General features: G+C 38.9%; 1 protein-coding gene across 1 annotated transcript in view; it reads right to left on the reverse strand.

Annotated features, from left to right (window-relative positions):
* The window catches only part of Lama1 (laminin subunit alpha 1), a 160,850-nt gene that overhangs the window by 81,697 nt on the left and 59,807 nt on the right, over positions 1-19,346 (reverse strand). Inside the window, exons 10-19 of the mRNA XM_027942923.2 lie at positions 17,907-18,024; positions 16,704-16,882; positions 16,081-16,186; positions 14,459-14,619; positions 13,387-13,527; positions 10,953-11,126; positions 9,425-9,526; positions 8,124-8,335; positions 7,217-7,328; positions 3,436-3,546 (exon numbers count right to left, since the gene is read on the reverse strand). Coding sequence (XP_027798724.2) covers positions 3,436-3,546; positions 7,217-7,328; positions 8,124-8,335; positions 9,425-9,526; positions 10,953-11,126; positions 13,387-13,527; positions 14,459-14,619; positions 16,081-16,186; positions 16,704-16,882; positions 17,907-18,024 — 1,416 coding nt within the window. The remainder of the gene's footprint in view (positions 1-3,435; positions 3,547-7,216; positions 7,329-8,123; positions 8,336-9,424; positions 9,527-10,952; positions 11,127-13,386; positions 13,528-14,458; positions 14,620-16,080; positions 16,187-16,703; positions 16,883-17,906; positions 18,025-19,346) is intronic.

Consider the following 19,346-nt stretch of genomic DNA (forward strand, 5'->3'; position numbering starts at 1 on the left):
GGACAAGAGAAAAGAGATGGGCCAGGCAGTCACACAGCTCACAGGGATGACAGCCCTCCTCTGCACATGTTTACCCAGGTTCCTCTTTCTTGACTTGGTCTCCCCGGGTCCCCATTCTGTACTGACAGCTGCTACTGCTCGCTCAGTCACTTCTCAGCCTGCCTGCACTTGGCTCCAGGACCCCCATTTGCACACCTCTTTTCTTGATGGCTCCTCATTTTTAGGTACTTTGGTCATTTTCCATCCAGCAATTTAAATAAAGTACATATATTTATATAATCCTTGAGAGTATAAAAGCATGTCCAGATATCAAATTGAAACTGGTATTAAAAATACTAGGTATCACATCACTTTATCCCTGTTTTATTTAGGATTATCCCAGAGCAGAGCTTCTAAACTCAAATGTGAACAACAAGTCACATGAGTTACCTGTAGACTCTGATTCAGGAGCTCAGAGGTGGGGGGCAGGGTATGAGATCCTGCATTTTAACAAGCTCTGCCCCATGTTGAAACATCACAGACCCATTTATTCTTCGCATCCCCCACGTGACCTCAGTTTCAATCATTAAAAAAGAAATCATTCAAAATGCAATGGGCTTTGATAAATGGCCATTGGTCAAGCTAAAGGTATTATGAAAAATAAATGCAATCCTTTAAAAATGCTTGCTTATGTTCATTTCTAATATGTCTGTTGGATGTTTTATGCTTGTAACTCTCCTAATCAAAGGTCCAGATTGAGCTTTCTTTCTCTTTGAGGAAAGTAGTTCTTTTCAAAACAGAATAGGAAAAAAAAAAAAAAAGCAAAATCAGATTAAATCAATAAATTCTTAATTTCCCACCTATTTTTTTCTTATTTCACCACTCCCCCTCCTCAAAAAAAATTAAATCAAATTTAATTGTTTAAAAAGGAAAAGTGGTAAATTTTCAGTTACCACTGAAGAGTGGAAAAGCCTGGCAGACATCATTTTATCTGAGGGGACACAGCTAACAGCCCCAAGAAGAAGGCCCCTGTACCCGTGGCTGACATGGTACATCACCTCCATGTCCTCTGTCAAAATTGTAAAACCTCAACCCAGTCATAGCAAAGTGTTATAGATTAGATATGAGGTGTTCCCACAAAGCCTATGTGTGCAAAAATAAAGACAGTTTAGAGGTGAAGTGACTGGGTTATGAAAACTTTAACCTGATCAGTGCATTAATTCCCTGATAGGGATTAACTGGGTGGTAACTGTAGGCAGGTGGGGTGTGGTTCCAGGAGGTAGGTTGCTGGGGGCTTGCCCTTGAAGTTGCTTATATTTTGTCTGTTCCGTCTACTGAGCTGCCTTCCTCCTCCATACTCTTCTGCCTTGATGTTCTGCCTCACCTCTTGCCCAGAGCAAATGGAGCCGATTATCTATGGACAGAGACCTCTGAAACCATGAGCCCTCACATAAACATTTCTTCCTGTACTCGTTCTTGTCTTTTGGTCACAGCAACAAAAAGAGCTGACCAAAATGCAGAGCAAGAGGCAAGCCCTAGCTGAGGCCATTCCACAGAATGTCCACCCCACTCCACCACACTTCAAGTTACCAGAGTCACAAAGACAAGACTGAGGAGCTGCCCAGACAGAGGAGGCTAAGGAGACAAGGACACAGAGTGCCATGTGGGGTCCTAGGTTTGCTCCTAGAAAGGAAAAGGAGAGGGCTGGGAACACTGGTGAAGTAGGAAGGCAGTGTGTGGTTTAGCTGATCATATGGTGCCCATGTGAAGGTCTCAGTTTTGATAACTACTCTGGTTATATGAGATGTTAGCACTGGGGATGTTGGGTAAAGGACATCCGGGAATTCTCCGTTTTATGCCTGCAGCTCTCCTCTAAATCTAAAACTGTTCCCTCCAAAATGCTTAAAACTCTAGAAATCATCATTATGTTTATCATAAGAAGAACTTGAAGGGTAGTTACTATTAAACATACTAAATATATATACTGTTCACTTAAAGTGAGTATATTTAGTACATATTTAATATATTTAGCATGTAGTTCTAGAAACATTTACAGAAGCATGAGAATGACATACTTTCAGACTAGCTGTACCTAAAGTAACAGATGTACCTCCATGACTGGTGGGAGGCTTGAGAAGCTGGCCTTGCAAACCCAAAGGCAGAGGTAGAGAAGTAAAAAACACAAACATCCCCAAGTTGCTGGAATTGGTGCACCTGAGGAACCCATCCTAGAGGGACGGAGTCTGCCTGCAAGCCACACTTCAAGTAATTCCTACAGACGCCTTATTCCATGTGGATAAAAGAACACAGAGCAAAATGGGGACTTTCCTTACAGAAGACAGAAAAATGAGTCTCGAGAGAGAATAAGCAATCCGGGGCACCAGGGCTTCAGCTCTTCTCTAGGGCTCTGGTAATTAATTTTCCCTAGCGCTGGGACTCAATCAATCTCTTCCTGAAAGAGCGTGAGTTTCCTGCCTCGTGAATAGGGCAGAGTCTACTGGCAAGCACAATCACTCCATCTCTGAGGAGTGAGTCCATTAGAACCCAGAGGGTGGCCTGGCTTCAAGGCAGAAGGGACTAAAAGAATTCCTCACTAAAGCTAAGAAGCAAGTCTCACCCTGTATCTGCCCTAAAAGTTCATTCTCAAGATTAACTACATATTTGGTAAGCCCTGTTTCAACTCATAGTGCTTATGAAAGAGATACTTGTTTGAAGAGTTTATTCAAAGTAATTGTAAAGCATTATATATTGTTCAAATGAGTGTGATTATTAGAAGTTTTATTACTCCTCTTGTAGTATACTATGTAACGTAATGTTAAAAATACTAGCACTTCTGTTTGAAATATGAATCCTTTGTATTTAAACAGTGGACAATTTTATATTGCTTTATAATTTTACTAAGTAATGACTTTTCATTGTTCTAATACTAAAAAAGGAAAGATATTTCATATTCCTTTTTCAATGCAGGTTAAGTATTCCTTGGGACCAAAAGTGGTTTGAATTTTGGAATATTTGCATATATACAATGTGGTGTCTTGAGGATGGGATCCAGATCCAAACAGGAAATTAATTCAAGTTTCATATACATCTTAAACACGCAGCCTGAAGGTAATGCTATGTGATAATTTTAGTGTGCCTGCATTTTGACTGATTCCTTAAAAAGGTCAGGTGTGGAAGTTCCCACTTGAGGCTTTATGTCCTTGCTCAAAAAGTTTCAGATTTTGGAGCATTTCCTAATGCTCAAATTTTCAGAACAAAGATGTTCAACCTGTTCCACTGAAGTAACCTTTTTTTCTTTTAAAGGTTAAAAAAAGGTAGGAAATGTTTTGAGACATGAATTTAAATCTGCAAATTTCCTTTGGCATCCAGGCAATTTGTGAAGAAATCACTTTTACACAGCACAAAGTTCTGGGTCAGGTAAGAGGGGACACCTGGAGGTTTCAGAAATAAACTCACAAAGCAAACTCCATGAACATCACACTCTGACGCGTGGCCGTGGCATTCACAGGGCTGACAGATTCCTCCAAAGAGTATTCCATCAACTCGATAATAGCCAGAGAGGCAGGACTGCAAAAGAAGGGTGGCACCTGTGTCCATGAATGCAGCTTTGCACATTATAGGAATCATCTGCTTTCCCACATAGTTGAAAAATCAGCGGCTCGGTTTTCCATGTGCACAGAAACATTTTTTTCTACTTTTAAAACATTGAGATATCATTGACATGCCACAAAAATCTACCCATTTTAATTGTGCAATTCAGGAATTTTCAGTAAACTTACCAAATTGGGCCACTAGGCACTATACTCCAGTTCCTTGTTTCATTTTAAAGGTGAAAACATGCTCACAAAAACTTAATGGTTATTTCATGGTTCAACATACAACTTTGTGGCATCCCAGGCATGCATGCAGTACATTTTTTTAAAAAAATGTTAATTTTTTTTAAAAAATTTGAGCCAGGGTCTTGCTGAGTTCCTTAGAGCCTTGTTAAGTTGCTGAAGCTGGCTTTGAACTTGCAATCTCCCTGCCTCGGCCTCTTGAGTTGCTGGGATTACAGGTGTGCACTGTTGTGCCTGGCCTTTGCAGTATCCTTTAACTACCAATGATGTAGCACTATCTAGCCAGCATTTCCATTAAGACGATTGTTTTCCTCTCAACTTTATTTTTCCCCCTAGGATTATAATTCATTCAAGGTTACCATCATACAATGCATGCGTTCAAGGGCAGGTCTGGGTCACACTGCAGCAATTTAATTGAGCAAATATTGCAGGTGTTCTGTACATGAGCTAAACCTGGAGAGGCAACCTGGGTCAGTGAACACCCACATACAATAATTCATTTAGCTCATCACAACCCTGAGAGACTACATCTCGGCTTTACAGATGCAGAGCATGGGACACAGACACTTGCATAGTGCCCAGTGCGCAGGTGGAGTGACTCAAAGCCAGGTGGGGCCACTTCCTTGGCCATGTCCCCAGCCAACTGCCAAGGGCTGTAGCAGATACAAAGTGCCTTTAGAGGACAGATTTGGGAATGATTAATTTAGAAGTCAGCATCCTCCTGTGGGGGGAATGAAAGGAGAGTTGGGACTAGTTTTTATTTTGTTAAGAAATTCTTGGAGTTTTTTTTTTTTTTTTAATTATAAAAGTAACCTGGTTGAGTACCCCTGAGTTCAATCACTGGTACTAAAAAGAAAAAAAAAAAAATCTGTAAAGACACGAGGCATTGAGGAAGTCCCCTAACATCTCCACTCAACTGTGTGCCCCTCAGAGAGAGGGGGCTCATCAGCAGATGGACATTGGGTGGGCACTGCCCCAGAGGTCTGCATGGGAGCTTACAGTGCTGTAGAGAATTCTATCCCCTACCAACAGCTGCCTGATTCTTTTTTTTTTTTTTTGGTAGCAGAGATTAAACTTAGGGGCACTTGACCACTGAGTCATATCCACAGTCCTATTTTGTATTTTATTTAGAGGCATTAAGTTCCTTAGTGCCTTGCTTTTGCTGAGGCTGGCTTTGAACTTGTGATCCTCCTGCCTCAGCCTCTGGAGCCTCTGAGATTACAGACATGCACCACTGTATCCAGCCAGCTGAGCTATATCCCTAGCCCAAGCAGCTTCCAAGTAACAGTTTGGTTAAAGAATAAGTTCTACTTAACAAAAAGCCTGCAAATGTGTAAGTTGGCCCTCCATATCCTTAGGGTCCACATGCACAAATTTAACCAACCAAGGAATGGAGATATGCATCTGTAGTGAATGTGTTCAGACATTTTTTTTTTCTTGTCATCACCCCTAATCAATGTAGTATAGCAACTATATTATATACCATTTACATTGTGTTGGGTAATATAAGAGATCTAGAGGTGACAAAGTATGCAGGGGGGTGTGCCTAAGTTATTTTCAAACTATACCACTTTATAGAATGGACTTGAGCATCTGCAGATTTGGAGATCTGGGGGGTTCCTAGAACTACTCTCAGACACAGAGTCACCACTATACAAATTAAGCTTCTCTCTGCTGCCCCCTCCTGCTTCAGCTGGTCTGGCTTCTACTTTCAGGGTTTCCCTGCTCCATAGCCTGACCTTGCTCTCCTACTTCACAGCCCATAGACTCAGGTGGCCTTAGTTAGGATCATTTATCCATTAAACATTATGCACACAATGCTTAGGAATGGAAATAATTGCTGGGCTTAAAAACCCATGCTTCAAACCTAAAAAAAAAAAAAAAAAAACCCATTAATTTGGTTTCACAAACAAACAAAAAACCCATGCAAAATATTTAAAATAGGACTATTTAGTTTAATATCTACATCATGAGACATTAGGCTAACTTTATTAACTACAAAGTTTGTGACTGATAGAAATTAATAGAAACAAATTATAAATTAAATATTCTCACTTTGTAAATATGATTGCCAATAAATCAAGCCAAGCACAATTGTTCATAATTGTCAGTCATGAACATGTGGAAAGCAGGATCATACAGTGGTGGTGAACAGTGTAGATGAAGCTCAAATCCAAATATGATCATTCCTAGTTGTGTGGCCACGGTCAAGTTACTGAATGTTACTGTGCCTCAGTTTGGAAAAGAAAATATCTGAAGTCCCTATCACACATGGGTGCAGTCAGGATTCAGATAGATAACACATGGAAAGAGCTTAGCACACTGCCAGTATGCAGGAAGTTCTCAGTATGAGAGAGTTGTTATAAATACTTGTATCCAAATAATTTTAATACTTTTATTTCTGATTGCAAATGTATTTTCATATACAGTTATCTTTGGTATTCATGAGGATTTGCTCCAAAATCCCCACAGATGCCAAGATTCTTGCATATTAAAGTCCCTTTTATAAAACTGCATAATATTTGCATTCAATCTACGCATATTCTCTTGTATAATTTACTCATTTATATTTATTTTTTAAAAATTCTTTTGGTACTAGGATTGAACCCAGGGGCACTTAACCACTGAGCCACATCCCCAACCCATATATATATATATAATTTAGAGACAGGATCTTACTTAATTGCTTATGGCTTCGCTAAGGCTAAAGCTGGCCTTGAACTTGCAATACTCCTGCCTCAGTCTCCCAAGCTGCTGGGCTTACAGGTATGTGTCACTGCACCCCAATCCTGTATACTTTAAATCTCTAGATTATTTGTAATACCCTTTACAATGTGAATGGTATAAATAGTTGTATTATTTAGGGAATAATGACAAGAAAAACATTTGTACAGACTTTGGTACAGATGAAATATTTTCTTCCTTGGAATATATTGAAATCCCTGATTGATTCAATTCACAGATATAGAACCTGCACACTTCATATGTGAGGTGAAGCCCACCAAAGTAAGATAGTCAGGGACCATCAAAGGTCTCAAAATGGGTCCGCCTTGTCTAAAGCCTTCCTGGTCTTGCACAGTTGATTATAAATATTCAAATGATCAAGTTCAGTCCTCCCTAGAAATATAAAATCTGGCATAGGTAGTACAAACTTCCTACTGAGGCAAGAGAGCTGCATGAAGTCAGGCATTTCCAGGAGTCCCAGAGCCCACCCCTAGCAGAGCAATGGATTTCTTTAAACCACATGACTTCCACCATTCCTATAATCAATCAACTCTGGACCAAACATTGGGTTTCCAAAGTTAAAATTCAAACTTCCATCATTAGATTAACTTCAGTGCACTATTTTCCCCTTAGAAAAAAAACAAAAAGGAGAAAACAGGAAGAAAGGTGAGCGGTACCTCGCAGGATGTCCCTGTGTAGCCTGGCGGGCATTCACAGTGCTCCACATCAGTGGCTACTGCCAAGTCTATAGCATTAGGGCTTGCTGTGTCCAGAGAGACAGAATCCAACCTACAAACACACAGAGGTCGTTACAGGATTCACATGCTTGCAAATCACATCTTACACCTCAATGAAGATGAGTCCCTAAAAGATTTAATTCAAACAGAATGGGCATGTGATTTTGTAAGTAACTAAAGACTTCTTCCAATAATACACTCTGGGAATTGTCATTATTCCCTGGATATGTCTCCAACATTGGTTGCAAAGATATGCAATTGCCCATAGAACACTGTGGGGAAGGAATGATGTTGAACTTGACAAAAATTCATCTACTCATCCATCTTATCATGAACACAGAGATTATACTCCAATGATCTCTACTACACTTACATTTGCAGCATTGACTCTCATGTTTGACGAGGCATTGCCAGAAACTGACTTCCACAAAGTAATAAAATGACTGTTAGCACAAATAACTGCAAAACTAAGATCATTAATATCAGGAGAGAGAGAACCAGAAGCAACAAGGTCTGGGACAATGATAACTCTATTAGTAATTTTTGGAAACACGTTGCAAATTACTGAATGTAAAGTCAAGTTTGTTTCCTAGTAGATAACATTTGTCATGAATAACTAGTCTTACATCTTCAATGTTACATTTATAAAAATAATTTAATTATTATAATATAAATAATATATATTATTACAAATATATATTATTATTACAAATATATTTTAATTATTATAGCTAGTTCTTTTAATAAAAGTGTTGTAAACTATATTAAGTTTGAAATACACAGTATTAAATAAAGACAAGCCAGAGCTATCTCTTCTGTAAGTTTTTCCTCCCATTTTAATATATACCTGTAAAGAGCCATTTTTGCAGAATTGTAGTTGGCTCTGATCAGGAGATGTGTCATGTTGGCCAGGACAGTCATTAGCTGGTCACGATCGATCTGTTTTTTGTTATGAAAGTCTCGGAAATTCTCAGGCACAAGTCTAACCACATTGAAGTACTCTTCATAGGGTTGCAGTGACAGGCCCTCAGCCTGTGTGCTTAAAGTGATTCCATTTCCCTAGCATTTTAAAAAAAAGAAAAGGAAAGATATTTGCCATTCAATTTAAGGATCAAGAAATAAAATCAAATTTTGCACTCAGCAATACGGTTTTCATTTGGGCCTAGGCTCTTGTGGCAAACAACATGATGGTGTGTGTAACTCTCAGTTCAGAATTATTGGAGAAAAAGTGTTGAACTGGATTTCTTTCAGAGGGATTCCAATGATAAACCTAAAGACCATGTGCTTTGTTGGTATCTTGGAAAAGAAACAAGGTCATGTATCTGCCCACAGTGTTCATCAAAGCAGCCTGCATCTGATACTCCTAATCTTTAAACAATAGAAGTTGAAAACAGTATGTACAGTAAATATACCTCCAACTTCTCATAAAATTGCCTTAAACAACAGTAATTTACCTTCCAGTTTCCAATTGTTCAGGATGGATATGGAGATAAAGGTCACTCAAGATCAAAGGACACTGGAGAGAAGAACCCAAATATGCCAGCGACCCCGGGACAAGGCCAAACTAGGTCTTTTTGTGAGGAATGAGGATATACAGGGAGAAGGAGAGAGGACCAGGCAGTGTGTCTCCTGTCCCCACATTGCTAGGCACTGACTAATAGGTTCCTATGAAGAGGCAAAGTGGCAGGAGGGAAAAAAAAGTCCTTAGAAGGCTGGCTAGTTTCAAGGTCAGAGCAAATGCTCATCTTTACTTGATTGATTGATTGGTTGGTTGCAGGGATAGGGATTGAACCTCAAAGAGGCACTCTTTTATTTGAGACAAAGTGTTAACTAATTTGCCAAGGCTGGCCTCAAACTTGGGATCTCAGGCCTCAACTTTCCGAGTCACTAGTATTAGGCATGTGCCATCAGGCCCAGCACATCTCCTTTTTAAACATGAAAAGATGGGTACACCCTGGGGATGACAGGAATACAAAGAACCCCAGAAAGGGCCTCGAGTCAGATCATCACACACATCTGGGCATTGTGCAGCAAGTCACCCCACCACGGTCTCCCAGCAGGAACATCTGACCTAGCCATTTTCAGTCAGCCAAGGATCACCCCACTAATTCCCAAGCTGTATGCAAAAGCAAAGCAAAACATTCTCACCTTGATGATGATATCCGCATAAGACATGAGGTCACTGTCCACTGTCTCCACTGGAATATCGTATGACACTGTGTATTTCAGGAACCCACCAAAAGAGGTCAGCTGGAATGGTCAAATGAGCGTGAACATCAAAGAGAATCAACCATAGCCCCAAGGAGGAGGAAGTGATAGCTAGGATCCATCTGGAAAGAACTAGGCTACAAGGCATTCTAGTGGCCACCATATGTAAGCAAATTCACATTAAAGGCAATGGAAACATACTCTATGAGTATTTTAATTGATATTACCAAGACTAGAGGATATTGCTGAATTCCAAAAATAAAAATGTACTACTGAGAGACCCCGAGGTCTGTATAATCTTATTAATCACATAATAGACATTTATTTTACTTAAATAAATAGGGGGTAGGAAGTTTGACCCCCTGACAATTTTTTTTTCATTGTCCTGCTGCAGCAAAAAACATGTTGGATCTTCTACTTGAAGGAAAGACTACAAGTATTTCTTCCTAATCAGATCTCCTTTAATGTAGAATTTTCTTCCTGATGGATGTGTCGTAACAAAAGAATGTTCGGAATCCAATTTTGCAATCATAAAATTGGACAAGTGATTTCAAAAGAAAAAATTTCAGTGAATTTTGGTGATAAGATCCTATTATAAATAGAAGATATATTCTACAATTATAATTGGATGGCAAAAATAATCGTCTTCAAAAATACCCCTTTAAAAGAAGTTAGAAAATTTAATCATCAAATTAACTAGAAACTCCCTAAGCTATGAGATTACGCTACGATGAAAGGATACCACTACCCTAAAATGAACCCAATCCCCAAGTGAGCAAGGAACTAATAGGTGCTCAAATAGACTCCCTCAAATGTATTTTCCAAGCAATCAGGCTCTTGAGAGAAAGGGCATGATTAATTGGAGAGGAGACTGGGAACATGTCATGGAAGGGAGGCTCAATCTTAGAAACAAACTTCTAACACTGTAGATCATTTTACCCCTTACTTAAAATTAAAACAAAGTATTCTGTCTGTTCCTATCTATGAACTTTACATGAGCAACAGCCTGTCCTGGTACCTAAACAGAGGAAGCAGAGCAAAAGTCTCACTGCGGGGAACTTCCTTGAGTGTTTCCCATGCACCAGGCCCTCCACTAAGCTAGGCCCTCCAGGAAACCATGGGGCATTAATCTGGGTTCACTGCTCACTGAACAAAGTAGGAATGTGATCAGCATTTCGAAAAGCCTAAGTGATGGGGACCCAGAGGTGGAAAGTACAAGATTTTTCATCAATAAGAGGATGAGACTTCACAACATAGGCTGCTTAGAGACTGGACCAAGAAAAACAGACACTCTTATTGGAATGATGTGACTAAAAAGTCAAAAGGATCAAAAAATCTTGTGTATCCAATGTAGATTAAAGGCTGTGAAATGCCTTTTCAAAGTTCAACTCACCACCAAAATTACTTATAATGAAAACAAGAAGTCTTTTCTTAATGGCCTCTGAGATCTTCATCTAAGCACACATACCTTATTTCCAAGGTAGGCCTCAGGGGCCGACCAGTAGTACTTAGAAGTCAGTCTCTGCATGACCAGGGTGTTGTTGATACTGATCTGATGGCGCCCACCCAGCGCCTCTTGCTGAGAATGGATCTTACTTGGACTGACCAAGTCAGTGACCAGCCACCCAGACATATCATTCACCTAGGGGGAAAAGAAAAAGAAAGAAAACTGAATTTTGGAATATGATATAGAATGAACTTTAGATCTCATGCAATCTAGCGTAAATATTTTACAATGAAGAGACAAACCCAGAAAGTTTAGCTAGAGATGAAGTTAACACAATTGCTACAAATGAACCACAGAACATGTGGTATTTCCACTTGTCAAAGGACTAAGAAAACCTGAGAACAAGTCATAACGCACCACTAATCCAGATAAATTATAAGTAAAGGAGTAAAGCCATAGAGGCCATGAACATATATTTTAGATTTTTTTTAAAAAACTATAAAGAATAGAGGTTGAGCATCCCTAATCCAGAACTCTGAAATTCTGCTACCAAATCCAAAACTTCATGAACAACTACATGATGCCACTGATCTCATGCGATGGGTCACAGTCAAATTGCAGGTGCACTAAATATGTTATAAAATTGCCTGAAGGTAATTTGCATAAGGTGTATATGAAACATAAAGGAATGTCATGTTTAGACTTGGATCCCATCTGCAAGATATCTTGTTATGTGTGTACAAATATTCCAAAATCTGAAAAAATATGAAATTCAAATTCCAAAACAATCCTGCTCCCTGACATTTCAGATAAGGGCTACTTGACCTGGAAATGCATAGTTTAATGTCTTTTGCTAACTCTGACTCCCCTTTCTTTATTGTCCTCTGCTTTTTACCCAAATGCTAAACATATGTGTGTGTGTGTGTAATATATATATATACTTTAGATTATATACTCCCAATTTATTACCTACATAAAGATGTTGGTCATTTTCCCCCAGCATGGTGGCCACAGTTATGAGTTGATAAGCCATATGCCCAGCATCTTCTCCTCAATCTCTCGTCATTACACCATCTCCCTCCCTAATCACCATTTGACACTTGCCTCAAACTCATCCCCCCCCCAGAATTCCCCCTTCTCAAAACATAATGCCTGTCCTTGAGTTATGGTTTAGATCTAGAATGTCCCCTCAAAGGCTCATGTGTTGAAAGCATGATTCCTAATGCAGCAAGGTTCAGAGGTGGGGCTGTTAGGCAATGATTTGATCAGAAGGGCTGCAACCTTATCAGTGGATTAATCCACTTAGTAGATCAATAATCTAAATGGACTACTGGATGGTAACTGTAGGAAGGTGGACATTACTGGAGGAAGCAGGTCACTGGGGGTGTACCCTTGGGGACTATATCTCATCCCTGGCTCCTTTCACCCCTTCTCTACTACCTGATTGCAATGAACAGAGCAGCCTTCTTCAGCTATGCCTTCCTACCATGTTTCTGCCTTAGAGCCAGCTGACCATGGGCAGTATCCTCTGAAACCATGAGCCAAAATAAATCCATCTTCCTCTAAGTTGTTCTTGTCAGGTGTTTTGGTCACAGCAACAAAAAGCTAACACACCTAATAAAGCCTGGGCCACCTGCTATTGTTCCCACCCCATCCACTGGAGTGCTTCCCACCCCCTAAAATTGTAAAATTCTCATGACCCCAAATGTGCCAGTGGGGGCAGGTAGTGGGTTACGATTTGGATGTGAGGTGTCTCCCAAAAGCTCACATGTAAGACAGAGAGGGTTCAGAGGGGGAAATGATTAGGTTGCAACAGCCTTAAACTTAACAGTGAATTAATCCCTAATGGCATTAACTGAATAGTAACTGGAGGAAGGTGAGGTGTGGCTGGAGGAGGTGGGGCATTGTGGGTGTGGTTTGGGGGAATATATTTGTATCTGGGGAGTGGAGATCTGTCTCTCTGCTTCCTGATCACCAAATGAGCTGCTTCCCTCTGCCACACTCTTCTGCCATGGTGTTCTGCCTCACCTCAAGCCCCAAGGAATGGAGCTGGTCTTCTATGAGCTAAGACCTCTGAAACCAAGAGCCCTCAAATAATCTTTTCCTCCTCTATGATTTTCTGGTCAGATCTTTTAATCACAGCCGTGAAAAAGCTGACTAAAACATGGAGTGAGATCTGACCTCCCCACTTAACGTATTCCCTATGGAAGAAATGGAAACAGAGTGTATTCTATAATACATATCTTATGTTGATAGGGAAATGTGTGTGGAAATAAACACAGGAAATTTAGGGACCCTTTCAGGAATCGACTGCCTTTTGACTCTTAATGGTGTTGTTCCAAATGCACGAGAGTGGTATTTCAGGAAAAATCAGCCCATAGCTTGCTGACAAAGTGGTAGAGAGCTCACATGACCACCCACTGATTAAATCCAGCTTATACCCAAGGCCTCCCACCTGACCAATGGGCCAAGAAAGGCTGTCGCAGACATCGGAGACACCAAAGCAGAAGCACTCAGAGCAGCCCTGGGGGTTTCTTTCCTTCAAGTTATAGAAGCCTGGTTTGCAGCGGTCACAATTTTTCCCCTCGACATTTTCCTGCAGGTTACAATAAAAAATTTCCAGATGAAGCCAATGAATCCAGACAGAAGAAAATGACATCGACAGGATATTAACAAGGAGGGAGGGTTGGTAGCCCACAGAAGCAGGTAAATAAATATTTTTTTTAAAAAAAGTCTCATGAAGTCGTTATTTCAAAAAAAATAGTGGGAATTAATTATTATTTAATTTCATAGCCAAGAACAAGGCTGGGGTTATATGTAAATATGTAAGGTTGGTCATATATGTAAATGAATTTATTTATTTTACTTCTTCCAATTTTGCTGCTTGTATGAACATTTTAAAATCTGAGGAGGGTTGTCTAATTGTTTGTACTACACATAAATACTCGAGATTATTTTTGGTCATACATAACATATGCCTGAGACTGTGCTTTCATGAGAATAAACACAAAAGGTACAACAGGAAATCCTTAGAATTCCAGGGAAATTGCTATTAATATCGTATGGTCAAATAAAACTCCTCATGGGTACCATATGAATGTATTTGTTATGATTATACAGTTCTTTTTTTTTTAAAGAAAAATCCAAGATTAAAAACCTGCATTTCATTAGAGTTTGTGGGAATTTAGTGCTTACCTGATTCTCCCCCAAATACAAAGCTAGAAAAGAATGTCCAGGAAGAATTCAGTCAAGGCCCAATAAATGATATGTGTTGGGTTTCACCTAGAAAGTCACAGAAATGCCTCTGGAATACATGGCCATTGCCCAGAAAAATAAAAAAATGGAATCCAAGTATTCATCTAAGTCCGAGGACACAACAGAACCAACTTGCTGTGACATATCATGCTTCTGGGCAGGGATGAGAGTTTCTGCTTAAATTGAACTGCTTTGTCTGAGAACTGTGAGCCAGTAGAAGATGCTCCTTTTCCAGAGAAGAAACCCAGGGCCACTTTGACCTCCTTGCTTACCTTACAAAGACACGGGTCTGTGCACGGATCGTCATTCACACTGCCAGCTAGATTGCAGTCACAGGGGACACAGTTCGGGTAACCCTTGTAGCCAAACTGGCAGCGATCACATTTTTCTCCTGCATAACCTTCCTTACACGGACACTGACCTGGCCACTTCCCTGGGGAGAAAGCAACACATGGAAATAAAAGAAGTTTAAAGCTAGGGTTGGCAAACTTTTTCTGTCAAGGGCCAGAGAATGTACATTTTAGGCTTTCTGGCCACGGAATCTGTAGAACTGCTCAACTCAGCCACTACTGCTGGACCACAGTCACAGACAATGTATAAGCCAATGGCTGCCATTCTATTCCAATAAAGCTTATTCTTAAAAACAGGCAGTGTGCAGATTTAGACCTTGGGCCATAGTTTGCCAACACCTGTTTTAAATAAAGAAAACAGAGGGGAAACTCACAGAGACTAGAGTCAATGTAAAATAGTACAACAACTTTGAAACACAGTTTAATACTTCTTCAAAATGTTATACACAGAGTGACCATATGATATGGCCATTCCACTCCTAAGTAAACACTCAAACATTCCCCCCAAAACCTTGTACATGAATGTTCATCGTAGCATTATTCATAATAGCCAAAAGTAGGAATAACTCAAATATTTATCAGTTGATAAGTGGATATAATGTGATATATTCATCCTATGAAATATTATTCAGCAATAAAAAGGAATGAAATATTGATGTATGTTACAACACAGATAACCCTTGAAAATATATTATGTGAAAGAAGCTCGTCACACAAAAACCCCACATATTGTGTTCCATTTACATGAAATTCCAGAATAAGCAAATGTACCCCACCCGCAGGGCCACTATCATCACCCTTTCATTAGGGTGTAAGAATCAGTCAGTCACACAATTTACCCTGCACACTCCTGCTAGGCCCCACAGCTGCACCTCCATGCCTGCTGGTCAATAGCTGTTTTTACTGCCAGTGGCTGAGAATTTGATGGGGTCACAGAAGTCTTCAAACAGATGCAACCTATTCAGGAGACTCTGATATTTGCAAGTGCACTTAACCAAATTTTGAAAGGGAAAGAACACTGACATTTACAAAGTTAACTGGAGAATTTACTTGCTTGGTGAGATGATGTATGCAAAAGTCCTCTGAGCATTTCTAGGAGCTAAATAGAGCAACTGCTATTTACTGTGTTCAATAGATGGCTTTAACTGAGCCTTACTTATTTTTTCATCAAATGCTCAATTATCTGCTCAAATGTCATTTCATCACCCCAACAGTGTCACCTCCACACCCGTTCTCCAACCAATTATGATTCTGTTTGGCTTTATGTCCTCAGCACTCTCCCTAGCATTATAGTATCCATGTACTTGTTTAGTGTTTCCTTTGAGGAGGGACCTTGGCCATCTATTCAAATATATATCAGAAAGATCTAGAAAACTCCCTGACACATAGTAGGTGCTTTATAAATATTTAGTGAACCAAAGAATTAATAAAGAATCCTACCATCCAACACAGTGCTAATGGTTCTAACAGGTACAATCTTCCACCAAAAAAAAAAAAAAAAAAAAAAAAGCAATTGTAAGCACAAAAATGAATCAAGCATTTACCCTTATTTAAGTCAGAATGGAGATCATCCTTAACACAGATGGCACTGAGGGACCCCACAGGGTCACAGGCACAGGGATGGCAAGGTTCATCCTCATAAGGAGAAACCTAAAAGGCAGAAGTTGTCCTGGATTATTTTACTGGAAATGATAGCCATATTAGCAATCATATAAACAAATATTATCAATGCCAAGATAATACTGTTATAAGGGGGCACAGGGAGAAGGAGGAAGGGAGAACACCCCAGGGACACTGTCACAACTGTGTATCAAGTCAACTGAGGACTGACTACACCCTATAAGCAAGATTCAGCCTCTGGTTAGTGGTAGAATCTCCATATTCCCAGTTAGATAACCCAAGATCACAAAGATAATAGGCCCCTGACCTCAAGTTAAATAACAACACGTGAACATCCTACTTATCTAGTAAACAGGGCAGAGTAGAAAATAGAAATCAGAAGAACATTATTAGCATGACAATATAAATCAAGCATTACAAAAGGAAAGGAGTCTCCAACATAGAGGTTGAGAATTGTCTCCATTATATAGGTTGCAACTTTGTGAAGTCTCTTTTTTCTACTTTGGGAAGGCAATGATGCTCAGCCATGGGAGAGACATGTACTTACTTTATGTGGTCTATAATATCCATCCACGCAGGTTTCACAATTGATTCCCATGGTGTTCTTCAGGCAATTAATGCAAACCCCACCTCCTCTGAACTGCCCAGCCGTATTCAAGCTTCTCTTCTGATTGGCGACACTTTCATCATAGTAACAGTCTTTGGCTTTATTGTGACAATTACATTCTAGAAAATATTTTAACATCAGTGTGTTAAAAAATATTTAATACACAGGATGTCTTATAGAAAGCAGGCCCTTATTTCTCTAAGTAAGTTTATATGACTATCAGTGCAATTAAAATTCTAGAATAAGCAATTTTAATAAGATATAGGCAATATTATGTATGATAACTAGGAAGAGCTATCAAGATAATAAAAGCGAGTGCCCATTTGACACAGCAATCAATCTTCTGGGATGATACTTTGCAGAATCTTTGTACACATGTGAATAAAATGTATGGGGACAATCACTGCATAATTGCTTGTGTTAACAACAGACTAGAGACAATTGAAACACCCATTGATACATACCCATTTAAATAAATTAGTTATTATACCCATATAATGGAATTCTGTGCCACTTTTTTTTTCAAAGCAGCATTAAATTGCTAACATGGAGAGAATTTAAAGATACATTGTTAAATATTAAGAAGTAATGGGCAGCTCAGTGGCAGAGTACTTGCTTAGCATGTGCAAGGCCCTGGGTTTAATCCCAAGGTCCACAAACAAACAAACAAACAACAACAAATAAGCAATGGTATAAATAGTATGTCTTCTTCTGTGTAAGAACATATGTTGGGAGTAGCACTGTGCTAATGCATGCTTATTTGCACAAAAATTTTAATAAGAACATAATGGGAAATAATAAAAAGTGGGAAGGATGGAAATGAAGTAAAAGGAAAGCTTTTACCCCAAACTTCTTTATATTATTTGATGTTGAAATCTTGTGAATGTATTGTTTATTTAAAAGTTAAATCCAAGATAATAAAGAATAAATGGATGTAGGGGAAGGGGACCTTTGAGAAAATAGCAAATCCATAAAGATACATTTAGCTCTTAATAGTTTAAACTTTTTAAAGATAATCTAGAACTTTGGGCACTATTTGACTTTCTGTGAAAACAAGTTACCTACTCATTGCAAAAGTTAAGATGACGAAAGTGTAGTTATAATAAGAGGAGAAGAACCACATTCTTCAAATAGCGTACTTACGTTCACATGTGTTACCAGAGGATATGGTCCCAGGCCTCCAGGGCTGCTGGTGGTACCCAGGACAGCACATGTTACAGCTCTCTCCACAAGTATTATGTTCACACAGACACTGTAGTTTCTACACAAAAATGGATGCGAAACTGGATCAGAAAACTTTACCTGTGTATTTTTCTTAATTGTATTTAAGGAGAGAACCTACCATAAATAAGTGGAAAGATGTCACAATGGAAGGACATTCACCCATATCAAATAAACTGGGAGGTAACTTTTCTAAAAGGATATATACAGATAGTCTGGTTGCAAAGAGAAGTGAGGAAGATAAAAGTAACTCTCAAAGATGGGATAGCTAACAAAAAAGTTTTGTTTTTCAAAGATGCATTGACTTTTAAGGATTTGGAAGTTTTTAATAATAATTGTCTTCATTATTAGAAGACTTCTCATTAATAATCTTCTGACATTCATTTACAGATTTTTTTTTTAGCATCAAAATAATACAATAATACAATCTGGAATGAGGGTGTGGCTCAGTGGTAGAGTGCTTGTCTAGCCCTGCATTAAACCTCTAGCACAGCAAAAACAAACAACAACAACAAAACCCAAAAGACAAAAACAAACAACAATAGCAACAAAAGAATAATCCTATTCCAGAGGTACAAAATTACAGAGAAAAGATAAGGAAAATAAAAAGTAATTTGTGTAAGTGGTTTGAATTCACTTAATATTGTGCTAAAACAAACTATTCTATTCTGATTCAGTACCACAAACATGGAAATGGAGAAAATGAGAAGGCAATATTTTTTAAAATGTTCAGCATAAATTATAACTGCACATGTTTTTGCTCAATTCTCTCCTAGAGAGAAGAGTTTCAAAATTCAGAATACTTTGACTTGTTCACCTTACTGTAGTAAATTTTACGTCATGTATACCTTACCACACATGCAGAAAACCACAAGAAGGACTTAATTAGAAATATATCCTCCAAATAAAGCAAAATGATGAAATTGTTTAAAAAAATTAAACCATAATGCATCTTTATCTGGTTTTGATATCAGGGTTATACTGGCTGTATAGAAAGTATCTGGGAGTGTTCCCTCCTTTCTATTTCATGAAATAAATGAGAATAACTTGTGTTAGTTCTTCTGTAAAGGTCTGGTAAAACTCAACTGAGAATCCATCTGGTTCTGGGCTTTCCTTTGTTGAAAGGCTTTTAATTGCTGCCTCAATCTCATTGCTTGATATTGGTTTGTTTATACTCATGGTTCAATTTGGGCAGATCATATACATGCAGAAATCTGTCAATGTCCTTTCCAGGTTATTGTAGAATAAATTTTCAAAATAGTTACTAATGATCCTCTGGATTGCAGAAGTCCTTGTGGTGATATTTCCCTTTCATCTCTAATTTTGTTGGTTCGGGTTTTCCTCTAGCTTTCTGTTAGTTTG

This window comes from Marmota flaviventris, chromosome 16, assembly GCF_047511675.1.
Source record: "Marmota flaviventris isolate mMarFla1 chromosome 16, mMarFla1.hap1, whole genome shotgun sequence".
Lineage (NCBI taxonomy): Eukaryota > Metazoa > Chordata > Mammalia > Rodentia > Sciuridae > Marmota > Marmota flaviventris.